Source organism: Hydra vulgaris, chromosome 10 (genome assembly GCF_038396675.1).
Source record: "Hydra vulgaris chromosome 10, alternate assembly HydraT2T_AEP".
Classification (NCBI taxonomy): Eukaryota; Metazoa; Cnidaria; class Hydrozoa; order Anthoathecata; family Hydridae; genus Hydra; species Hydra vulgaris.
Genome location: NC_088929.1, coordinates 5,635,318 through 5,656,740, shown reverse-complemented (window position 1 = coordinate 5,656,740; position 21,423 = coordinate 5,635,318). Strand labels below are relative to the sequence as shown.

Sequence of the window (21,423 nt, the reverse complement as noted above, 5' to 3'; positions counted from 1 at the left end):
AAGTCCCCCTTACAAAATTAAAAAAAAAATTAACAAAACTAATATAAACATTTTCCCTTCAATTAGCTAAAACAATATAGAGATAAAATATAATAAAACATATTGACAAAGAGATAATAAATAAATAAATCCATCAGAATTATAGTAAGATTAAAACATAAAAATAGCTTTTTTTATTTGAAGCATGAAAACAAACTTAAAAGTTCTTTTGTTTTTAGTTAATATAATGTTTACTGAAGTATTGAACTATATAGACTATGTGATTCTAGATACTATAATATAGTATCTAGTCTAGATAAATAAATCTTAAGTATATAAACAACTCAACAAATTAAAACATAAATAAAAATAAATCTTAAGTATCTAAACAAATCAACAAATTAAAACATAAATAAAAATAAATCTTAAGTATCTAAACAACTCAACAAATTAAAACATAAATAAAAATAAATCTTAAGTATCTAAACAACTCAACAAATTAAAACATAAATAAAAATAAATCTTAAGTATCTAAACAACTCAACAAATTAAAACATAAATAAAAATAAATCTTAAGTATCTAAACAACTCAACAAATTAAAACATAAATAAAAATGTAAGCAATTGATTACTACAAATATCTTAATATAAATAAACAAACATTTAATATTAAGATTATTTATTAGACTTGAAAAAAAGTACTCTTAAAATTATCCAATAAAATTTATGTCTTAAATATAAAATATTTACTGAAAAGCGAGAAATGTTTGCGTTAAACAAAAGTAAATAAAACTAATAGTAAACAAAATGAAAAATAATTATAGCATAAACAAACAAAAAATATATTACAAACATTTCAAAAGTAAATACAGCTTAATCTTTAACAATATAAAAGCTGCCGCCATGTTCATTGCTTGCCTCGTGAATTTTCGGAAATAAGTACTTCTGGAACTTTCGAAAGTAGATTGGAAACTAATATATTTTATACCATATACCGCAATAACTAAGATAAACTAAAAATAACAATAGACGTTACCATGCGCATTAAACGTTCAACGTTAACTGTACGAATTATATTAAGATTGATAGAAATTTATAAAAAAAATTACTGCCATTTATAATGATATGCTATAAATTGCGGGGCCCCTACCAAGCGCGGGGCCCTATTTGGAGCAATCGGTCAAATCGGCCTAAGACCGGCTCTGTATATATATATATATATATATATATATATATATATATATATATATATATATATATATATATATATATATATATATATATATATATATATATATATATATATATATATATATATATATATATATATATATATATATATATATATGTATATTCACACATTTATATACACTTAAAAAATAAGTAAATATATATCTTATAGATATAAAAAGGAATAAGTTATTTTTTTCATTTATTAATATCACAGTGTACTTTATTTTATCATTTTTATTTATTATTTAAATAAAAAATGAATCAAGTCACAAATATATATAAAAATACTTTATTTAAAATAAACATTTACATTTATACCACAATAAACTTATGTTTTTAACAACCACAAATTTATAACTTTAATTATTTATTTCAATTAAAATGCAGTAAGAATATGGATTATTTATTACTTTTAAAATAATTAATATCTATATTCCACCGAAGTTTTAATGTGTATATGTATATATATATATATATATATATAATATATATATATATATATATATATATATATATATATATATATATATATATATATATATATATATATATATATATATATATGTATATATATGTATATATATATATATATATATATATATATATATATATATATATATATAATATATATATATATATATGTTAAAACTCTTAAATGAAAATTTACTTCTTATTTATGAAGCTCACCTATATAAACAGGGACATGATACAATGAACATATAAACAGAAAGTAATTATTTTCACACTACTTTTAAAACTTTCTTGCCAACAAGAATCAAGTTTTACTATATTTTATTAATTATATTTTTTTATATAAGCCTTAATTACTTCCTTTTTAAACTTTTTATAGGAAGTTCAATATAAAGAGTTTTTTATAGTTTTGTAAATCTCATACACAGCTAAAGATTTAGATGAAAGGCCTTCTGTGTTAGAGAAAAATACAAATATTTGGTAAAATTTAACTAACAAATATATTTTACTCATCTTAGTTTACTCATATATACATGTATATATATATATGAGTAAACTGTATATATATATATATATATATATATATATATATATATATATATATATATATATATATATATATACAGTTTACTCATATATATATATACATATATATATGACCGGCCCTGTATATATATATAAAATATATATATATATATATATATATATATATATATATATATATATATATATATATATATATATATATATATATATGTATATATATATATATATATATATATATATATATATATATATATATATATATATATATATATATATATATATATATATATATATATATATATATATATACTCGTTTAGTTTGGACAAGCAGGAAATTTTGAAAAAAAGTAAAAGTTAAAAGGATATTGTTTACTTAGAGTTTTTCTAGTAGTTCTTACCTTAATTAGTAGAAGTTGTATGCAACTTTGTTTGAAGTGGCTTTGTTTTTAAAAAAATAGCAAAAAAGAGATTTTTCTATTACCCCTCAATGTTTTTGTTTGTCATAAATTGACAAGTATGTGTGTCACTTAATGATAACTTTATGGCCCATCTAAAAAAAGATTGCGCTACATTTAAAGTATTTTGTGTTTCACATACTAGTTTTTGGAAATTAAAGTTTTTGTTTTTATAGTTTTCATTATTTTTAACATTTTTTACCTAATTGTTGGTTTCCCTGCATTACTTAATAAAGCTGTAAATATTATTTTAACGTAGCTATAAAATTACATATTTTCATTTCTATGTCAAGTCAAAGCATTTTTGGTAATTTTAGTTTTAAATATTTTATTTATTTGGACAAGTTATCACATTTTGTAAATAAAAAAAATTTTTTTCAAAAAAAAAAACACATTGAAAAACTTATTTTGCAAAAAGCAATCATTGCATTTATTATAAATATAGATTCTGCTGATCTATCAGAACTCGATGATTTTTCTGAAGAAATGAATCTGATGAAAGAAATTGGATACCATAAGAATATTGTAAGTTTGATTGGGTGTTCAACAATCAAAAAACCCTTATGTTTAATTGTTGAATATATTGAGCACGGAGATTTGTTAAACTTCTTGAGAAACAGGAGAACCAAAGTAAGTTGTATAATATATTAAAGTTGATAATTAATATTAGCATTAGATTATAAAAATAGGACATTTGTAGTGAGTTAATTAAATTTCTTTGGAAAAAAAATAGGTATTACAAACATTACACAGAAGACATGAATAATAGTATATTGTATGAGACAACATGAAAAGTTGTATTAATTAGAACACTATTACATACAGAGACAAATAAGAGATATGTTGAGTGAGAGATTATTAGTGAATGATGATCCAAGAAGTCTTAAAGTATAGGATTCAGAGAGTGTTGCTATATATTAATATAGTAACATAAACAATGTTTTGATATTTGTTTGGTATGAAAATCTGAAATTATTTAAAGTTAGAATTGACAAACCTCAAGATATTACTCAAAGACAACTTCTTTATTTGCAGTCTTATAAGTGATTGAAAATTTTTAGCTTTTTATTAAAATATGAGTATAAAGTTAGATTTGATTAGATTAAAATGTATTCCAACAATGACACATATTCTAACGGAAACGCCGTTATCAGAGTCTTTCATAAAATGTGAAGGACTCTGATAATGTACCCTACAATCAAATAATACATATGCTAGATAATTTACAATTTATATATATATATATATTTATATATATATATTTATATATATATATATATATACATATATATATATATATGTATATATATATATATATATATATATATATATATATATATATATATATATATATATATATACATATATATAGCATATATATTACTGTTACCCGCAGTACCAGAATAGAGCTCTAGTTTATCTATTGAGCACTCTTTTAAGTATACATTATTATACATGATAGTATAAAGATATTTTATTTATTCATATAAATATATATATATATATATATATATATATATATATATATATATATATATATATATATATATTACAATTATATATAAGACCACATTTATAAAATAAACTCTAGTTTGCCAGATCAGTATTTTTCAAAATAGATTTAGTTAATTTTAATTTTTTGGCATAAATGACGCTAGGCGGCAAGTTATGCCAAATATTAACAACCCTGAGCGACAAAGAGTATTTACGGACATCGAGTTTACAATTTGCGTAATTTGAATTTGTGAACTCGATTGTAAATATAGATTTTGATTAAAAAGAACTTCATTTATTTAGGAAAACTGAATTTTTCAAAGTTTTGTTACATATAATCATGTCTCGCTCAAGGCGACAATTTTTTATTAGTTTCAAACCAAGATTTCTAAGTCTATTAAAGTATGAAAAGTTATCTAGGTTAGCAATTCTCTTGGTAAAACGTCTTTGCACTCTTTCCACTCCTTTGATCATTTTAGTGCGGTTTAGCAACCAAACTGGAGAGCAGTATTCTAAGATCGATCTTATGTAGGCAGTGTAGGCTTTTATGATAAAACGTGGATTGCCATTTTTAAAACACTTTAAGATTAAATATTCTCAAATGTTTTATGCGCGAACGATATTTGAAGTAACATCGTCCTCGCATAAATTATTTTAATTTAAGTAAGAATCCATGGTCACACCAAGATCTTTTGGGTTTGTTGACCAGGTTGATTTATGATCTCATAACTGATAGTTGTAATTTATATCATTATAAAGTGAAGTAGGGGCTATTCTATGAGTAAAACACATATTATTGGCTGCTTTTAACTGCCATTATTTTAACCGAAGATAAACTTAATAAATTGCAACAACAAGATTGTGACTGTAATCGGCATCCTTAAATAAACTATACAGCTTGATATCGTCAGCATACAACATTAAATTTCAAATAAGGTCTTTCACTTTAGATGGTAGATCATCAATATTTGATAAAAATCACGTTGGACCCAAAATGCTACCCTCTGGAACTTCACTAATGATGCTGGTCGGATTGGATGATGAATTTCCGACAAGAGCCCTTTGATATTTGTTGGAATGAAATGCTGATATCCAATGAAGATGGTTTTCGAATATATCGTAAATTGCAAGTTTTCCCAAAAGTTTTGGATTAGGTAAAGAGTTAAATGCTTTTGAAAATCAATATACACCACGTCAGTAGTAAAACTGCTATCTTTAAATTTTTTTTTTTTTTTTTTTTTTCTTTCATTTAGCCGTACAAACATTTAAAAGTTTCGTGTTTTAGAATATATATAAAAATCGCAAGGACGAGAAGCAGACAGATTTGCCTTATCATTAAGTCCCTTGTGTTGTCATGACATTTATATAAATACGTTGTAACTTAAAGTAAAAATTAAAAATGAGAGAAAAAAGCAAAATGTTTCAAAAAAGTTTATATAAAATGCAAAATAGTTAAAGTCTTTCAAATTGTTTTTAATAAAAGTTAAAGAAGTAATTTATTCTCAATAACATGAAGATTAACTTACGGTCATGCAATGCTATATATATTTAAATTTTAAAGTAATTCATTAAAGCAAAATTTAATAAATCATTCAAGAAAACCAAAACCAACAGCAAAAAAATAAAACATGAAAAATGAAAACGTAAAGGTTCCTTGCTAATCAGAAGACACTATATATATACACATTTATATATATATATATATATATATATATATATATATATATAAATATATATATATATATATATATATATATATACAACCCTTAGATGTTGTCCGAAAGTTTTTTCGATATTTTGTTGACAAAAATTAAAAATTAAAATGCAAGACCGGAATTTTTTTTTTTTAATAATGATAGACTGCCTGCCCCAACCAAACCCTCAGTCGATGTAGCAGCACTCCCTTGCGGGTCAGGCTATTTGTCAGTCGATGTAGCAGCACTCCCTTGCGAGTCAGGCTATTTTTCAGTCGATGTAGCAGCACTCCCTTGCGAGTCAGGCTATTTGTCAGTCGATGTAGCAGCACTCCCTTGCGAGTCAGGCTATAAGATAGTCGATGTAGCAACACTCCGCGCATGATTTACAGAAAAAAAATAAAAATAAAAACATTTTATTAAAAAAAATAAAAATAAAAACATTTTATTAAAAAAAATAAAAATAAAAACTTTGTTTATATTGTTAAAAACATTCAAAATGTTATAAAAACATTCAGAATGTTTTTAAAAACATTCTGGTCAATTAAATTTGCGTTTTTGTGGTTTTTTTAAAAAACGATTAATTTGTAATTAAATTAATGGTTTTTACTTTCGTCCAACACGGAAATGTTGGACGAAAGTCAAAAGTAATTAAAAGTGACGTATGTGTTGGCGTAAGAATCACTTTTTTCCTTCCGCTCTTCCTAAAGCCAACAAACTATAGATCTATAGATATATATATATATATATATATATATATATATATATATACATATTTATATATATATATATATATATATATTTATATATATATATATATGTATATATATATATATATATACACATATACATATACATATATATAAATATATATATATATATATATATATATATATATATATATATATATATATATATGTATGTATATATATACACATACACACACATACACACACATATATACATATACACACATATAGATATATATTTATATATATAAATATATATATATATATACATATCTACGTATATACACACACATACACATACATACGCATACACATATATACATATACACATACACATATACATACATACACATACACATATATACACATACACATACACATATACATACATACATACACATATACATATATATATACATATACATATACACAAATACATACATACATACATACATACACATACATACATACACATACACATATATACATATACACATACACATATACATACTTACACATACACATATACATACATACATACATACATACATACATACATACATACATACATACATACATACATACATACATACATACATACATACATACATACATACATACATACATACATACATACATACATACATACATACATACATACATACATACATACATACATACATACATACAGACACACACACACACATACATACATACATACATACATACATACATACATACATACATACATACATACATACATACATACAAACATACATACATACATACATACATACATACATACATACATACATACATACATACATACATACATACATACATACATACATACATACATACATACATACATACATACATACATACATACATACATACATACATACATACATACATACATACATACATACATACATACATACATACATACATACATACATACATACATACATACATACATACATACATACATACATACATACATACATACATACATACATACATACATACACACACACATAAACAGATACACATGTATGTACACATGTACATATATGCACACATGCGCATGTACACATATACATATATAGATACATGCGCTTATAAGTGCTGTATATCTATATAATTACCTTTTCATAATATAATTGAATATAATTTATATAATTAAAGACTTAACATCTTTCTAGACAAACAAAGCATGCACTGATAGATAATTTTCAAATATAACATTTTTAAAGATGGATTTAAAAAAATTTCTCTGTTTTTTATTATTTAAAAGTAATAGTTGTAGCTTTTGTTTATAATGCTAATGAGTTGTAAGTGTTATATATAATATATCATTACTTATTATCAATTACAATATCATTACTTATTATCTTATTCCATACATTAGGTCCTCTAATAATTATTGAGAACTTGGTTGACTCATATAGAGTTCTGGGTTGTACAAAGTTGTTACTTGAATATTTAGTCATATATTTGTGTTGAATTTTTTTAAGTAATGGTTTGAAGATATTTGGAATTGTTTTATTTATAGTTTTATACATAAAAACTAGTAGATATATATAGTTATTTGGTAAAAGTTTGATATTTCTAAATTGTTGAACAATGGTCCAGACTGTGAGAAGCGGTGTGCATTTGATAATAATCTAATTGCATGTTTTTGTTTGCTAAATAGCTTTTTTATCTTTGTCTTATTGGTGCTGCACCAAGCAATGTTTCCATAATTCAGATAGGAATGAATAAATGAGTAATAAATGTATTTCAAACATGATTAATCTAAGAATGGTTTTGCTTTATAGAGTAATCCGATATTTTTAGAAATTTTATTTTCAATCATTTTATGTGGTCTTTCCAATTTATGTTTTCATCTAGAAATACACCTAGAAATTTCATTGAACATTCTCTTTATACGATGTATTCTCCGAAAATAAGTTTTGAAAGTGCAAGAGGGATTTTATCTTTTTTATGGAGGCGATGAAAAACAGTATAATTAGTTTTAGTTAAATTAATTGTAAGTTTATTCATATTTAACCATTCGGTTAGTTTTAGAAGTTCAATGTTAATCGTTTTAAATAATGCTGTTATATCACTGTGTGAATTAAATGAATTTGTGTCATCAGCAATTAAAATAAAATCTAGAATATTAGAAGCTTTGCTTAAATCATTAATATAACGGGTGATGCGGAAGTTATCGGACAAAATAAAAACGTCAATAACTTAATTATATATAAAAAAACAAACTACTATTATATTTTTTTCAAATAAAGCATTTATCTTTTAATAAAAATATATTATTTTTTATATGAAAAAATACTACCATCTGCAATTGATCCCAATTTTGGTCTGACGCCTTTCGTATGCGACTGTAAAAAGTTTAAATCAATTTCTTGTAGTTTTAGTTTAATGCGATCAATCAAAACTTGCTCTGTTGAAGTTTGCCAATCTCCCTCGTAAACCTTCTGTGCCAAATGTCCCCAAAAATTTTAAATTGGTTGTGCTTGAGGCACATTTGGAGGATTGGAACCCTGACGGATTCTTTATCAACGTAATAGACATATTGGTCCATCCAATTTAGAGAATCTTTAGAATAATGAGAACTTGCTAAATCTGGCCCAAATAAATAGTTAAAGTCTCCATGATACTTGTGAATAAATGGAAGAAGTCATTTTTCTAAACATTCATTAATATAGATTGATAAATTGATCGCTACGGCCTTGGAAGTGCGAAACAATAGCTCGGACATACCATGGTCAGATATGGCTATCCACATTAATAATTGTTTTTGGAAATTTCTCTTTTCCTATAAAACAAACACTTTCTGGGCATGTCTTTTTGTTGTTTGTGTAGTATCCAGAATTTCCAGGCATGTTGTCCCCTGCAAAACAAAAATACTTTTCGTCATCGATGACTAGAAGCGATTTTGTGTTATAGAGTTGGTTAACTAGTTTCCTGCTTCTTTTCTTTGCCTTTATTTGTTGTTCTATAGCGTATTTTAAAGTCTTTTGATTGTCGATTGATTTACTCCGAATTTAATACCTATTTTTCTCTGACTGACCCCTTTTCGATTGTTGACAAGTCTCGTTAATTCGGCTTTCTTTTCTCTAGTCCAGGATGTCGGACGGCCAGGTTGCTTTCTATCAGAAAACAATTGAACAGTTTCAAGTCTTTTTAGGTTATGATATATTGTACTTCGAGCAAATCCTTCCTTTTCAAAATGATTTATAATTTTTTTTTTTTTTATATTAGGTTTATTTACAAAAAAACATTTTTAGTCGCTTTCGAAAAGATTCTCGTTCAGCTGCATTTAACCTCATTTTAAATAATTGTGTTTTAAATAAAAAAGTTTATATTTTATAGAGCGTTTATGCCTACGCATAAAACCACAAAAACTAATTATTATGCTCAAATAATGAAATTAGTATTTGTCCGATAACTTCCGCATCACCCGTTAGATTAAAAATTAAAGTGGTTTTATTATAGATCCTTGAGGAACGCCGCAAGTAATTGACATATTGTTAGTTTTTTCATTCCAAAATGAAATATGTTGTTTTTTATCAGATAAGTAGCTTTTAAACCAAGCTATGTTTATATTTTTGATTTTGTAGTTTTCTAATTTTTTCATTAAATTACTATGATCAACAGTGTCGAACGCCTTACTAAGATCTATGAAAACACCTAAAGTGAACTCGTTTTTGTCAAAACCTTGAAAAATAATCTGAATGAGATGAAGAAGTGCATGATCAGTAGAGTGCCCTGTTTTGAAGCCAAATTGTTTGTTATAAAGAATATTATTAAAAATGAGTGAAATGAATTATACTCATTTTTAGATTATAATATAATCTAAAAATGAGTATAATTTGTCATACATAATGCGTTCTAGTATTTTCAAGAAGCATGGAAGAATGGAAATAGGTCTATAGTTAGAAATATTAGTATCATCTCCATACTTAAAAACAGGTATTACTCTTGCAATTTTAAGTTTTTAAGGAAAGACTCCTTGTTTTAACGAAAGATTAAATATATGCAAAAGAACTTTTTTAATATAGAAAAAACATTTAATTACAACATTACTACGAACATTATCAAATCCTTGTGCTTTGTTTAATTTTAAAGAACTCACAGCATCTAAAAATTCTTTTTCACTTAACTCATTTTCCATAGTGGAATTGCTAGTAGTCAAATATTTCTCCTTGTTAAATTCACTGTGTTTTAATTTCGATGCTAAATTTAAACCTGCATTGACAAACACCTCATTTAATGTTTTAGCAATTATAGATTCTTTTGTAATATCTTGATGATGATAGTTTAAATTTTTTTGGAAGACCATTTAACTTAAGTGTTTTTTATCCAATTACTTGTTTGATGACTCGCCACTTTTTTTGAGTATCGTCTTTAAACTTTATTATTTTATTTGAATAGTTTAACTTCATTGAAAGCTTTATAATTGATTCAAAGTGGCCTTTATATTTTTTATACCTTAATTCATTTTCACGAGTTCTTTTTTTCAGAAACGCTTCATACAATCTTTTTTTTTTTTTTTTTGATGATTTTATTATTCCTGGTGTAATCCAAGGGTTTATAAATGCTTTAGTTTTAATAATTTTTGTTAGCACTGGGAAAGCTCTATCATAGTGTTTTTTGAATATTCGAAGGAAACTGTTGTAAGCATAATCTGTGGTTTGAATTTGTAGAATTTCATCCAAGTTTTCATAAAATAGAGAATTATTAAAAAGTTCCATAGAAATGTCATTATATATTCGATTTGTAAAAACCGTTTTTTTTTTGAGGGGTGTGTTCGCAACTTTACGCGCGATTATAAATATCGGGAAATGATCCGATATATCAGATATTATTATTCCAGTTTTTATTTTATTTTTTGTATATTCATTAATTATTATTTGATCAATTGAGGTTGCGCTTTTTTTGGTAATTCATGTTGGTTTATTTACACGTGGAATGAACCCATTTTGAAATATGATGTTCATAAAATTTTTTACATTTTCATTTGTGTCGCAATCAAGCGCATTATAATTAAAATCCTCAACAAAAAAGACACGTTTGTCTCATAAAATTTTGTTTTTGATTAAATTTCGATTAACTTTGATCGTTAATAATTCGCAATCATTACTAATTGCACTAATTTCGGTTAGCGGTTTAAAATTGAAAGAGTTGTGGATAAAAATACATACTCCTCCACCTATTGTCTCAGTATTTCTGACTTGATGAATAACTTTATTATTTTGTAGTTGAAAATTTGAATCTTTTTCAACTTGTTTATCTCGACACCAGGTCTCTGTGAGACAAATTAGGGTTAGGCTTAAATTAGGGTAAGGGATATCTAAAGCTTTATTTCAGTCATTAGTTGACTCGAGAAGATTTGTGCTCGCATATCTTTTGGATAAAAAGCCATGTTGATCAGATGTTACTAGATTATTTATTTTAAGATAATCAGCAATACCTGAACAAAAAATACTTTCTATGATACGTCAGCTAGTACATGTGAGGGAGATAGGTCTATAATTGTAAGCATCTAAAGTAGATCATTTTTTTAAAATAGGGAAACCGAAGCATGAAGCCTCTATTTTTGTAACGAGCTTGAAGTAAAACTTGATTCAAATATATATGAAAGCGGAATACATATTATATGTGCTAACTGTTTTAAAAGTATATTTGGCATACCGTCTGGTCTAAATCATATGCTTCGTCTTAGATTTTTTAGTTTTTGATGAAATATCTTTGCTAAAAAGTCTAAGAAATTTATCCTAATATATTCACTAACAAAAGTAATAATTTTAGATAACTTTCCGTCATCTACCGTAAAAACACTTCGAAAGTGTTTCTTAAACCCTTTAGCGATTTCAACATTGCCAGTAGTAAAGTTGCCATTGGTGTTTAGAGGATATATTTTTGGGGGGTTTTTTAGATTTTTATTTACTTAACAAAAAAGGCTTATTAGAGTTATTTTCTTTGACCAGTTTTTTCCACATTTTTGTGGTGTGTGAATATGGTAATTTTAGATTTTGATGCATATTGGATAAACGGCTTTTTGTACAAGATGCTCTTAGTGATCGATCGTCTTTTACATAAAAGTAATTAGCGAATTAGCATTTTATAAATATACTTTGGATAAGAATGACTTTTTTTTAAATTGTGTTTTGTTCTGATTGGAACAAAATGATCATTACCTTTACGAAGATGATCAGAAAAGATGTTCTAATACTCTTCCGTTGTTAAAAGAAAAGAAATCTCTTAGTTCCAACAAATTTTTGATAAATGAGAAGTAAAACAAATTTCATATGTATTTTTGAAACCGTAAAAAGATTCAGAGTTTGTTTCGGGCTGATTATAATCGATGGTGTCTTTATGAAAAATGGACTGATTTATGGTCACTTGTACTAACTGGACACTCAGCATAAATATTACTTAAGAGGGAATATGATCAAAAATAATGTTTTCTTGAATGGGCTCCAGTATATTTTAATGCATTCAAAGCCTGCGTACTAAAGTTAAAAAAAAATTATGATATTTTTCATTTGGCGAAGCGTATCCAATCAATTTTCAGCAAATTGAAATCTCCAACAATGACAAATTGAGTAACAGCTTCACAGGAATTGCTAATTATCGTAATCATTGATTAAAAATAAATTTAATCATCAAGGGAATAGGGCGATAGACGGTAACAAGTAATTAAGCGGAGTTTACTAGACCCAAAAATTAAATCAACACAGATAATGTCAATATCTGCGTCAGTTTAAGTAATACTTACTATGGCAGATTTAACATCATTTCTGCAGTATATAGTTGCACCACCGCCTATATGTATTTGGTCCTTACAATAAACAGAATAACTTTTTGAAGATACCATGTCGTTTGGGAGTTTATTATTGAAAAAAGTTTCACAAACATAAATTAGGCCGGTTTGTTCGACTCAACGTTAAGTTGTTAAGTCAAACAACGTTAAAAATCATTAGGTTTATTGGCAAGACTTCTTTCTTTAAAAATATAAACTGGAAAATTGCTGAACGAACTTATGGTTAAGTGATTGCTTGTGTTTATAAAGTCGCTACGTTTGGAACTGATAACTTTTTTAATGCTTTTGTTGTTTACATCAATAAGACGTTGTTTACTAATTCTTGAGGCATGATTTCTTTGCAATGACTTTTGAATAATTAAAGATGTTAATGAGCTGTGACTGATATCTTTTTGGTTTTTGCAATTATGAAATGAATGCTATTTGTTAATTTTGATTACTTTTTTGCTTCGTATGCCATAATAAAAAAGAGAAGGTTCCGAATTTTCTGAATTTTTTTGTTTGCACTCCTCTCGGAATAACTTTTCTTTGAATTGCTCAACCTCAGTTAAATCGGGATTGACAAACACCTTATTAAACTCTGTTGAATTTTTTAAATTTGTTGCAGCTTTTAGGATAGAATATCTATCATTTTGGTTCTTAAAAACAATAACAAAAGGTAATTCTTTGTCTGATTTTGATTTTATTATTTGTTTAATTTCAACCTTTTCATTAATAGAGTTCATCATGTCGAGATTAGATTTTTTATCTTCTTCTCTAGCGCTTGATAAATCTGATCCTTTAGAGGCTTCGATACCAAACACTACAACTTTACTTTCCCGTTTTTCTCTTTATTTTGTCTCGACAACAACAGCATTTATTAAAAGTAGTTGTTTGGTTGAACTTTTTGATGGCGTATTTCCATTAACAACATTATTTGGTCGTTAGTAAATAGAGCAACTATATGAAATAACACAGTACCTATAAAACCATGATATACTCTAAAATAGGGAAGAGTGAATACCTTACGTGACTTTTTTACTGCAGTTAAAAAAAATAGTTTGATTATCTTAAAAATTATTCCGGTACAGAGTAGCACCTAGTAGTATCCTAGAGGATACTTGAAAACTTCTAAAGTCTAAACATAATGAGCTTTACTCTCAATAAAATATTTTTAAATGTGAAAAACCTGCATTTTACATATTATTTGTAAAAAAAATTTTAATTCAAAAAATGGAAGTTTTTTTTTTAATTTACTCTTAATTTATCACTTTAAATTAGCTAAGGGGAATACTAGAAATAATGTATTATATTATTATTTCAAAATTATTAGGAAGGGATTAAAATTATAAAATGGAAGCTGAAAAGTGAATGAAGAAATCTTTTAAGTAATCAAACGGTAAAAATTAAGTGGTTTGTTGTCAAGCATTAGAAAAACTTAAAGTTTTATGAAAATAAATAAAGCTTTAAATTAGCAGTAAAGTTTATTTGAAAGTTTAATGTAGTAAACTCAATTTCTAGTAAATTAAATCCTCTCTTCTTGTCATCTTCACTTTCAGTTAAGTATTTGGAACAAAAATAAAAGATTTAGAAGTTGTAAAAATATAAATAAATTTAAGATAAGAAACAAGATTTATTTTGCACTTTTTCCAACTCTTTATTTTTTTTTTGCGTTTTTTTTCTCCAATGTTTATTTTGTAATAATTTATAAACTTATACTATAAAAATGAAAAAAAGGGTTGTTTTTTTTTTCCCTAAAGTGAGTTTTCTTTATCAGATCTTGAATTAATTTCACTGCCACCTAAATGCAGTCATTAACAACATTTAGTCCATTGACTGTTGCCCAAAAATCTTGATAAAATTAATGAACTTCCAAATCGATGCCATAGCCTTCATTTATCAAGTTTCTGTTTTTCCATGCTTGTCAAAAACTAGCCAAGATTTATCTGTAATTATTAGAGTCAAACCAGGAGGCTTATCTTCACTGAAACCAAGACCTTTTGTTATAAATTGCTCCATAATCTGGCCCTTCAAAGAAAAACTGTCACCTATGCGAATGATAATTAAGTTCTAAATATAAGTTCTATAATAGTTTTTGTTTAATTCTTTCGTAACTCTATTTGTAATTTTAATTTTTGTTTACTTCTAATTTCAGTTTCTAATTCAGCTAGAATTTTACTTCTGTGAAATTTCAGCAATTTTTATCAGGATTTGACGGCAATTTCAACATTAACTTATTAAGTATGGTTATAAAATTTGCATGACAACAATATTAAAGCAACTTCTTATTTGAGAATTTTATCAGGCAACAGTTATAAGAAAAATGAGAGCAATATGGCACCAAACGCGCACCAAACGCGCACCAAACGCGCACCAAACGCGCACCAAACGCGCACCAAACGCGTACCAAACGCGCTCTCGTTATTCTTGTCCTGTAATAAACATTAGGATTTTTTTGCTTTTTTTGTAATTTATTTACAATAAAAGAATCCTAGTTCCCATACCGAGATGTCGCATTTCCTACCAGCCAATAATCTTAATAACCTTTTAAAGCCTTTTAAATTATACAATAAAATGAGTAGAGGTAAGATGTTAAAATGACAATCTTGGTTGCAATTATTTCTATCAAAAGAAAACCTGCGATCTAGGGTACAAAAAATTTTTTCACCATCAAACAAAATTAGAATACAAATAGCTTCTTACACCCAAAACAATATAAGTCACTGAAAATTTTCACACCCGCATATATTTTACACATGCGTCTTTTACATACATGAGCAAAAGTTTTACCCTGCCATATTAATTTTATTAGGAGAAATTTTTTTTCTTATGTATACTATAATACAGAATTGCTTCATATTTACTTGAGAGAGAAGACCTTGTCATAATATATTGGGCTATGCATCCTTTTAAAGAACAAGCACTCGCAAATTTTAAAGTCTACTCTGAGGTATGGTCATTTTATACTCTTAGTACCAATCAGGTGTGAATAAGTTACTTATTAATTCTGAAGAATGCATCACACTTTTATCAAAACCAAACCTTTACTAAAGCCAAAGCTTCTACCACAACCACCAGTTTCATATGATACATCGGTTAAAACAAATTTTTCTCCAAAAAATAGGCTATTCAGACCAGATTTAGAATTTACTGAAGAAGTAGAAAATTTTTTAGAAAAACTCAAAGTAATTGACAAAACGTTACTCAAAGAGCAACCAACTTTCGATACTTATAAACAGACTGACCAGCTAAAAACTCTGAATGCGATTTTTTCATAAGGCTATATTCTTTAAAAAAATACTCTAAATATATGGATTTTATGGTACCAAGTATCATCAAAAATATAGAAAGCAAGATTAAGAATCAAGGAAAAGCTGTAATGGAAAAGACAATTATCAAAGTTGAAGATGTCTAAGTTTTGCATTTAGTTTGGTTTCAAACTCTCTAACTCAAATGGTTTGTTTCACTTCTCAAGCTAGTCACTAGCTCAAATATGAAGTCGTTTTTTCTGACCGTAGCTATGTATTTATTTCAACTGACACCTCAGCGTTTCTAAAATACTCGTTAAACAAAATTAATTTACTATATAAACTGTACATTACTCAGGTCCAGCAAATAATATTGCTTAAAGTATTATTAGTTCTTTGGGGCTAATCTTTACGCGTGAAATTCATTGTCGATCACAAAAAAAATGCAGGTCTGATCATAATGACTTTTCAATGTAAAAATAGCATTTGAAAGTCTTATAAAAGCTCTACTATATTGCCTTCAGGCACTCAGTTAATCCCGATAACTTCAAAAGTCTAACTCTTTATTAAATATAATAAGAGTCAACATTATAATTAATAGACAGCCTCACCGGCTTTATTTGAAAGGAATGCAAATTAATGACTTTATTGTAAAATTACTTTAAATTAAACTATATTAAAAAAGTTACTTGAGTGAGAAAAATTTTCGACCAAATGAAGTAAAACTGGCTTTTTAAACTCTAGTAAAAAATAAAAAGATCATATAAATGTGCTGGTGCTGAAGAACTGGACTTTGTTTATAGAAACCAATCTGTATAGAATAGAAATACAAATAAATCTACGGTATTGTTAATTTGGCATTCAACCATACTTTTGTTATTGAAGAAGAAATTTAATTTCTGTTTAAACAGAATTGAAGATATATTCTATTCTGTTTTATTATTTTTAAGATTTAAAAAGAAAGACTAGTTGAAGGGCGCACCATTTTAAAAGCAAATTTCCCAAAGAAGCATTTTCCAGCAAGTAAGGCAATTCTTGGAACCACCAACTACTAAATTTAACTCAGTGATTTTATCTTTGTATTTTTTTCATTTATAAGAGGCATTTCAATGGTCCTTAAATTCAAATGATGTTCAAAATTAATAATCCCGAGAAATATGTTGAAGTAATGTTTTTGTATGAACGTGGTTTTTCTAAGAAATTTTAATGACCGTTCAGACTATATATGGGCAGGGTTCCAAATACCAACATGATTTGAATCATGGGCGCTTGAGTAACAACAACTAGACTGATGTGTAGTTTGACTGCTAGCGCGCCTTAGCAAATATTAATATATTTTCAAAATGTTAACGTTGTTTTATATACTTTTGTAATCTTAGTGTTTACTATTGTATAGTACCTATTTATGTTAATTAGTATTTAATAATCTAATTATTTAAATACAACTTTTTTTGGACTGAGGAACATTTGATTTAATAAAGTAATATAAAACTTTTATTCTTTGTGAAAAATACTTGAATATAGAATGAAGTGTAAAAACGTTTTTTTAAGGCAATTGAACCCATACGGGTTGCTTTAAGGCAATCGAACCCATACGGGTTTATTTAAGGCAATCGAACCCATACGGGTTTCTTAAACATCACAAAAATGAATGCTAACAGTTGCATAAAATTGTTTGAATGGATAGCTAGGAGTGTTAAATGATGCTTTTTATGATCATTTTTTTAGATTTATTACAATTATTATAACTTTCTTCATATTGTCCTAAAATATATATATATATATATATATATATATATATATATATATATATATATATATATATATATATATATATATATATATATATATTAATTAAATTCTTTTAATGTTTGTGGGAATTTAAATTATTAACGCTATTTTTTTTTTATATGTTTTGATTTTTGTTACTCCGTGTTTGTTTCGCTTTATTCCAGTTTAGTGCATTAAAGATTGATGGAAAATCGTCTGTTAATTTGTATACACAAGAATTTCAACGACCTTTAAAGGTTTTGTGTTTTATGTAGAAATATTTTTTAAATTAAGTTTTTTGTAAAATTAAATATTTATTGTTCATTTATCATTTTTATTTTTTTAAGGCAAGTACTACGGGTGATAACTCTTTCGAGGTTATGCCGAATGAAATTCCGTTAGAAGAACATGATGCAATAACGCCTGACGATTTGCTTTCTTTTGCATGGCAGGTGGCATCAGGAATGGTATTGCTTAATTGCTGTTTGTTTATACTATTGTAGTGCGTTGTTGGATCATGACTTCCGGGTGTTTTTAGGAGTTTCTTTCACGTTCTAAATTGGTTCACCGAGATTTGGCTGCACGAAACATTTTGGTCGGAGCGGGAAAAGTAGTTAAAATATCTGATTTTGGTCTAACCCGAAAAATTAATGATGAGTTAACCTACATGAGCAAGAAAAAACGTCGTTTACCGATTAAGTGGATGTCTGTTGAAGCCATATTTGACCAGTTGTTTACTTCATTTAGCGATGTGTAATTTATTTTAATATGTTTTTTCATGAATATTGTTTGATCCTGGAAGTTATTAAATAAAAAGTCATATATGCTTCGTGTGCATTTTTGTATTATTATTTTTTTTTACAACTGTTTCTTAATTAGCTCTTTTTGTGTTTTAGGTGGGCGTACGGTGTTGTTTTATTTGAAATTATATCATTGGGTTAGAGTTTAATGAAATCTCATTGAATTTTTGAAAAACTTAATAAATTTTTTTTTGTCTTTTTACATTATGCAATTCGGTTTTCACTTGAATTTAACTCTTTTGTAGGAGGTACGCCTTATCCAACTATTAGTAACTGTGAACTTCTTCCTCTTTTGAAATCTGGTTATCGAATGGATAAACCTGAAAACTGTTCTAAAGAAATGTAAACTTTATTTTATTTTATGCATTGTTTTAGAAAGCATTTTGTTGTTTCTTTTAGACTAATTTAAAATACAATTTTAGGTACGATATTATGTTGAAATGTTGGAATGAGGATCCGCTACAACGCCCTACTTTTACGACATTACGTGAACATTTTGATGAAGTAATATCTCAAGGTGTTTATTACATCAATTGTGAATTCAATGAAAACACTGCACTTTCATTTCCGTCTTTAAAAACAGATAATGATGATGAAAATACGATGGAAGACCGGATTTTTCAAAATCCTGTACATGTAAAGTCAATGGAGGAAATAAGCAAACTTCGTGATAATTCCTCAGACCCTTTAAACAATAGATATGCTATTTTTGCATAAAGTATTTTAAACTAATTTTAACAATTTGCTTAATAGTTAATGTTCAGATTCTTGATTTTGCTTTCGATCTTTTAAATAGGCAGTCTATATAAGATTGAACTAATTAACCTGTACAGCACCAAAATATTTTATTTAAGCTAAAATGTTTTAACTAATTTTCATGTCCTGATTTTAAATTCCGTTGTAATTATAATTCTATGTCCTGATTTTAAATTCCGTTTTAATTATAATTCTATGTCCTGATTTTAAATTCCGTTATAAACATAAAAAATATAAAACAAAATTATAATTCTGACAACGAATTATAATTTTCTTTTATGTTTCTGAAATTTTTTTGGAAATTTTGTTGTTGAAAATCGTTAACTTTAAAAGGTTTCTTAGCAATATTACATTTCAAATATATATATATATATATATATATATATATATATATATATATATATATATATATATATATATATATATATATATAAATATATATAAATATATATAAATATATATATGTATATATATATGTAGTAGAAATTTTAACTCCATTGTCACGGTTGAGAAGTATAGGAGCGTGTTATATTTCCTGGTATGTTGAGGCCTAGTTAGTTTCAAGCAATTTTCAAACCTTATGTTCATCGTACTTTGATTTTTCATCGCTAGAACTTTTATCTCATTTGCCTTTTAAATGGTGTTTTTGATTTTCAATGTATCTTGTTAAAGTTTTCTTTTTGTTACTTGAATTTTTCTTGATTGGTCACATTTTCCACACGCCATATTTTAATTGAGGTAAGATGCATCCTCAAAATACCTATTAGTAGTCTTTAATGAGGAGAAAACATGAGTTAATTTTATCATTAAATAGTATTTTTTAAAAAAGATGTTTTCAGGTAGTTGGCAATTGTGCGCGTTTCTGGTTCATTTTAGTCTTATTGGATTTGTTCAATTTTTATCCAGTTGATTTTGAATTCATTATACATTTTGTAGTATTTACAACAACATATTAAACCATTAGCCTTCTTTATGTATTTACTCATACTTTTGTCACAAGAATTTAATGTTGTTTAACCAAAACAATGAAAGATTGGACAAACAAGATAAATCTTTGAGCTTCTTTGCTACGTTTTTTTGACACAAAAACGGATATTCTGTAACATTTAGCAGATAGACGTTCTACGACATCCAGTTTTAATTGCGTATTTATATTGAAAAATCGTACAACCAGATCTCACTAAACACAGGTGTTTTAATTTTCCAATTACATATATTCCACTTAGTACCAGTATATACTAATGAAAGTTGCTTCTTTTCGGTAAACTACCCTACAACTTTGGAAGTTACTGTCTTGATTCTTGTTTTAAGTCAACTATTAGTCTAGTTAGTATTAGTAATTCTTGGATATAGTGGGTTTAAATATGTTGACACCAAAAATGAAGAGTCATTTCCTGAAATAGTTTGCTTTTATAAC

General features: G+C 26.3%; 1 protein-coding gene across 6 annotated transcripts in view; it reads left to right on the top strand.

The window, feature by feature from the left end:
- LOC136085755 (uncharacterized) overlaps window positions 1-20,122 on the top strand; it is a 184,244-nt gene extending 164,122 nt beyond the window's left edge. For all 6 annotated transcript variants that reach the window (XM_065807148.1, XM_065807154.1, XM_065807153.1 and 3 more), the window contains 7 exons: window positions 3,130-3,314; window positions 18,636-18,707; window positions 18,798-18,917; window positions 18,989-19,203; window positions 19,347-19,387; window positions 19,496-19,592; window positions 19,673-20,122. In XM_065807148.1, coding sequence (XP_065663220.1) covers window positions 3,130-3,314; window positions 18,636-18,707; window positions 18,798-18,917; window positions 18,989-19,203; window positions 19,347-19,387; window positions 19,496-19,592; window positions 19,673-19,967 — 1,025 coding nt within the window. In that variant the 3' untranslated portion in view covers window positions 19,968-20,122. The remainder of the gene's footprint in view (window positions 1-3,129; window positions 3,315-18,635; window positions 18,708-18,797; window positions 18,918-18,988; window positions 19,204-19,346; window positions 19,388-19,495; window positions 19,593-19,672) is intronic.
- Window positions 20,123-21,423: the final 1,301 nt, after the last annotated feature.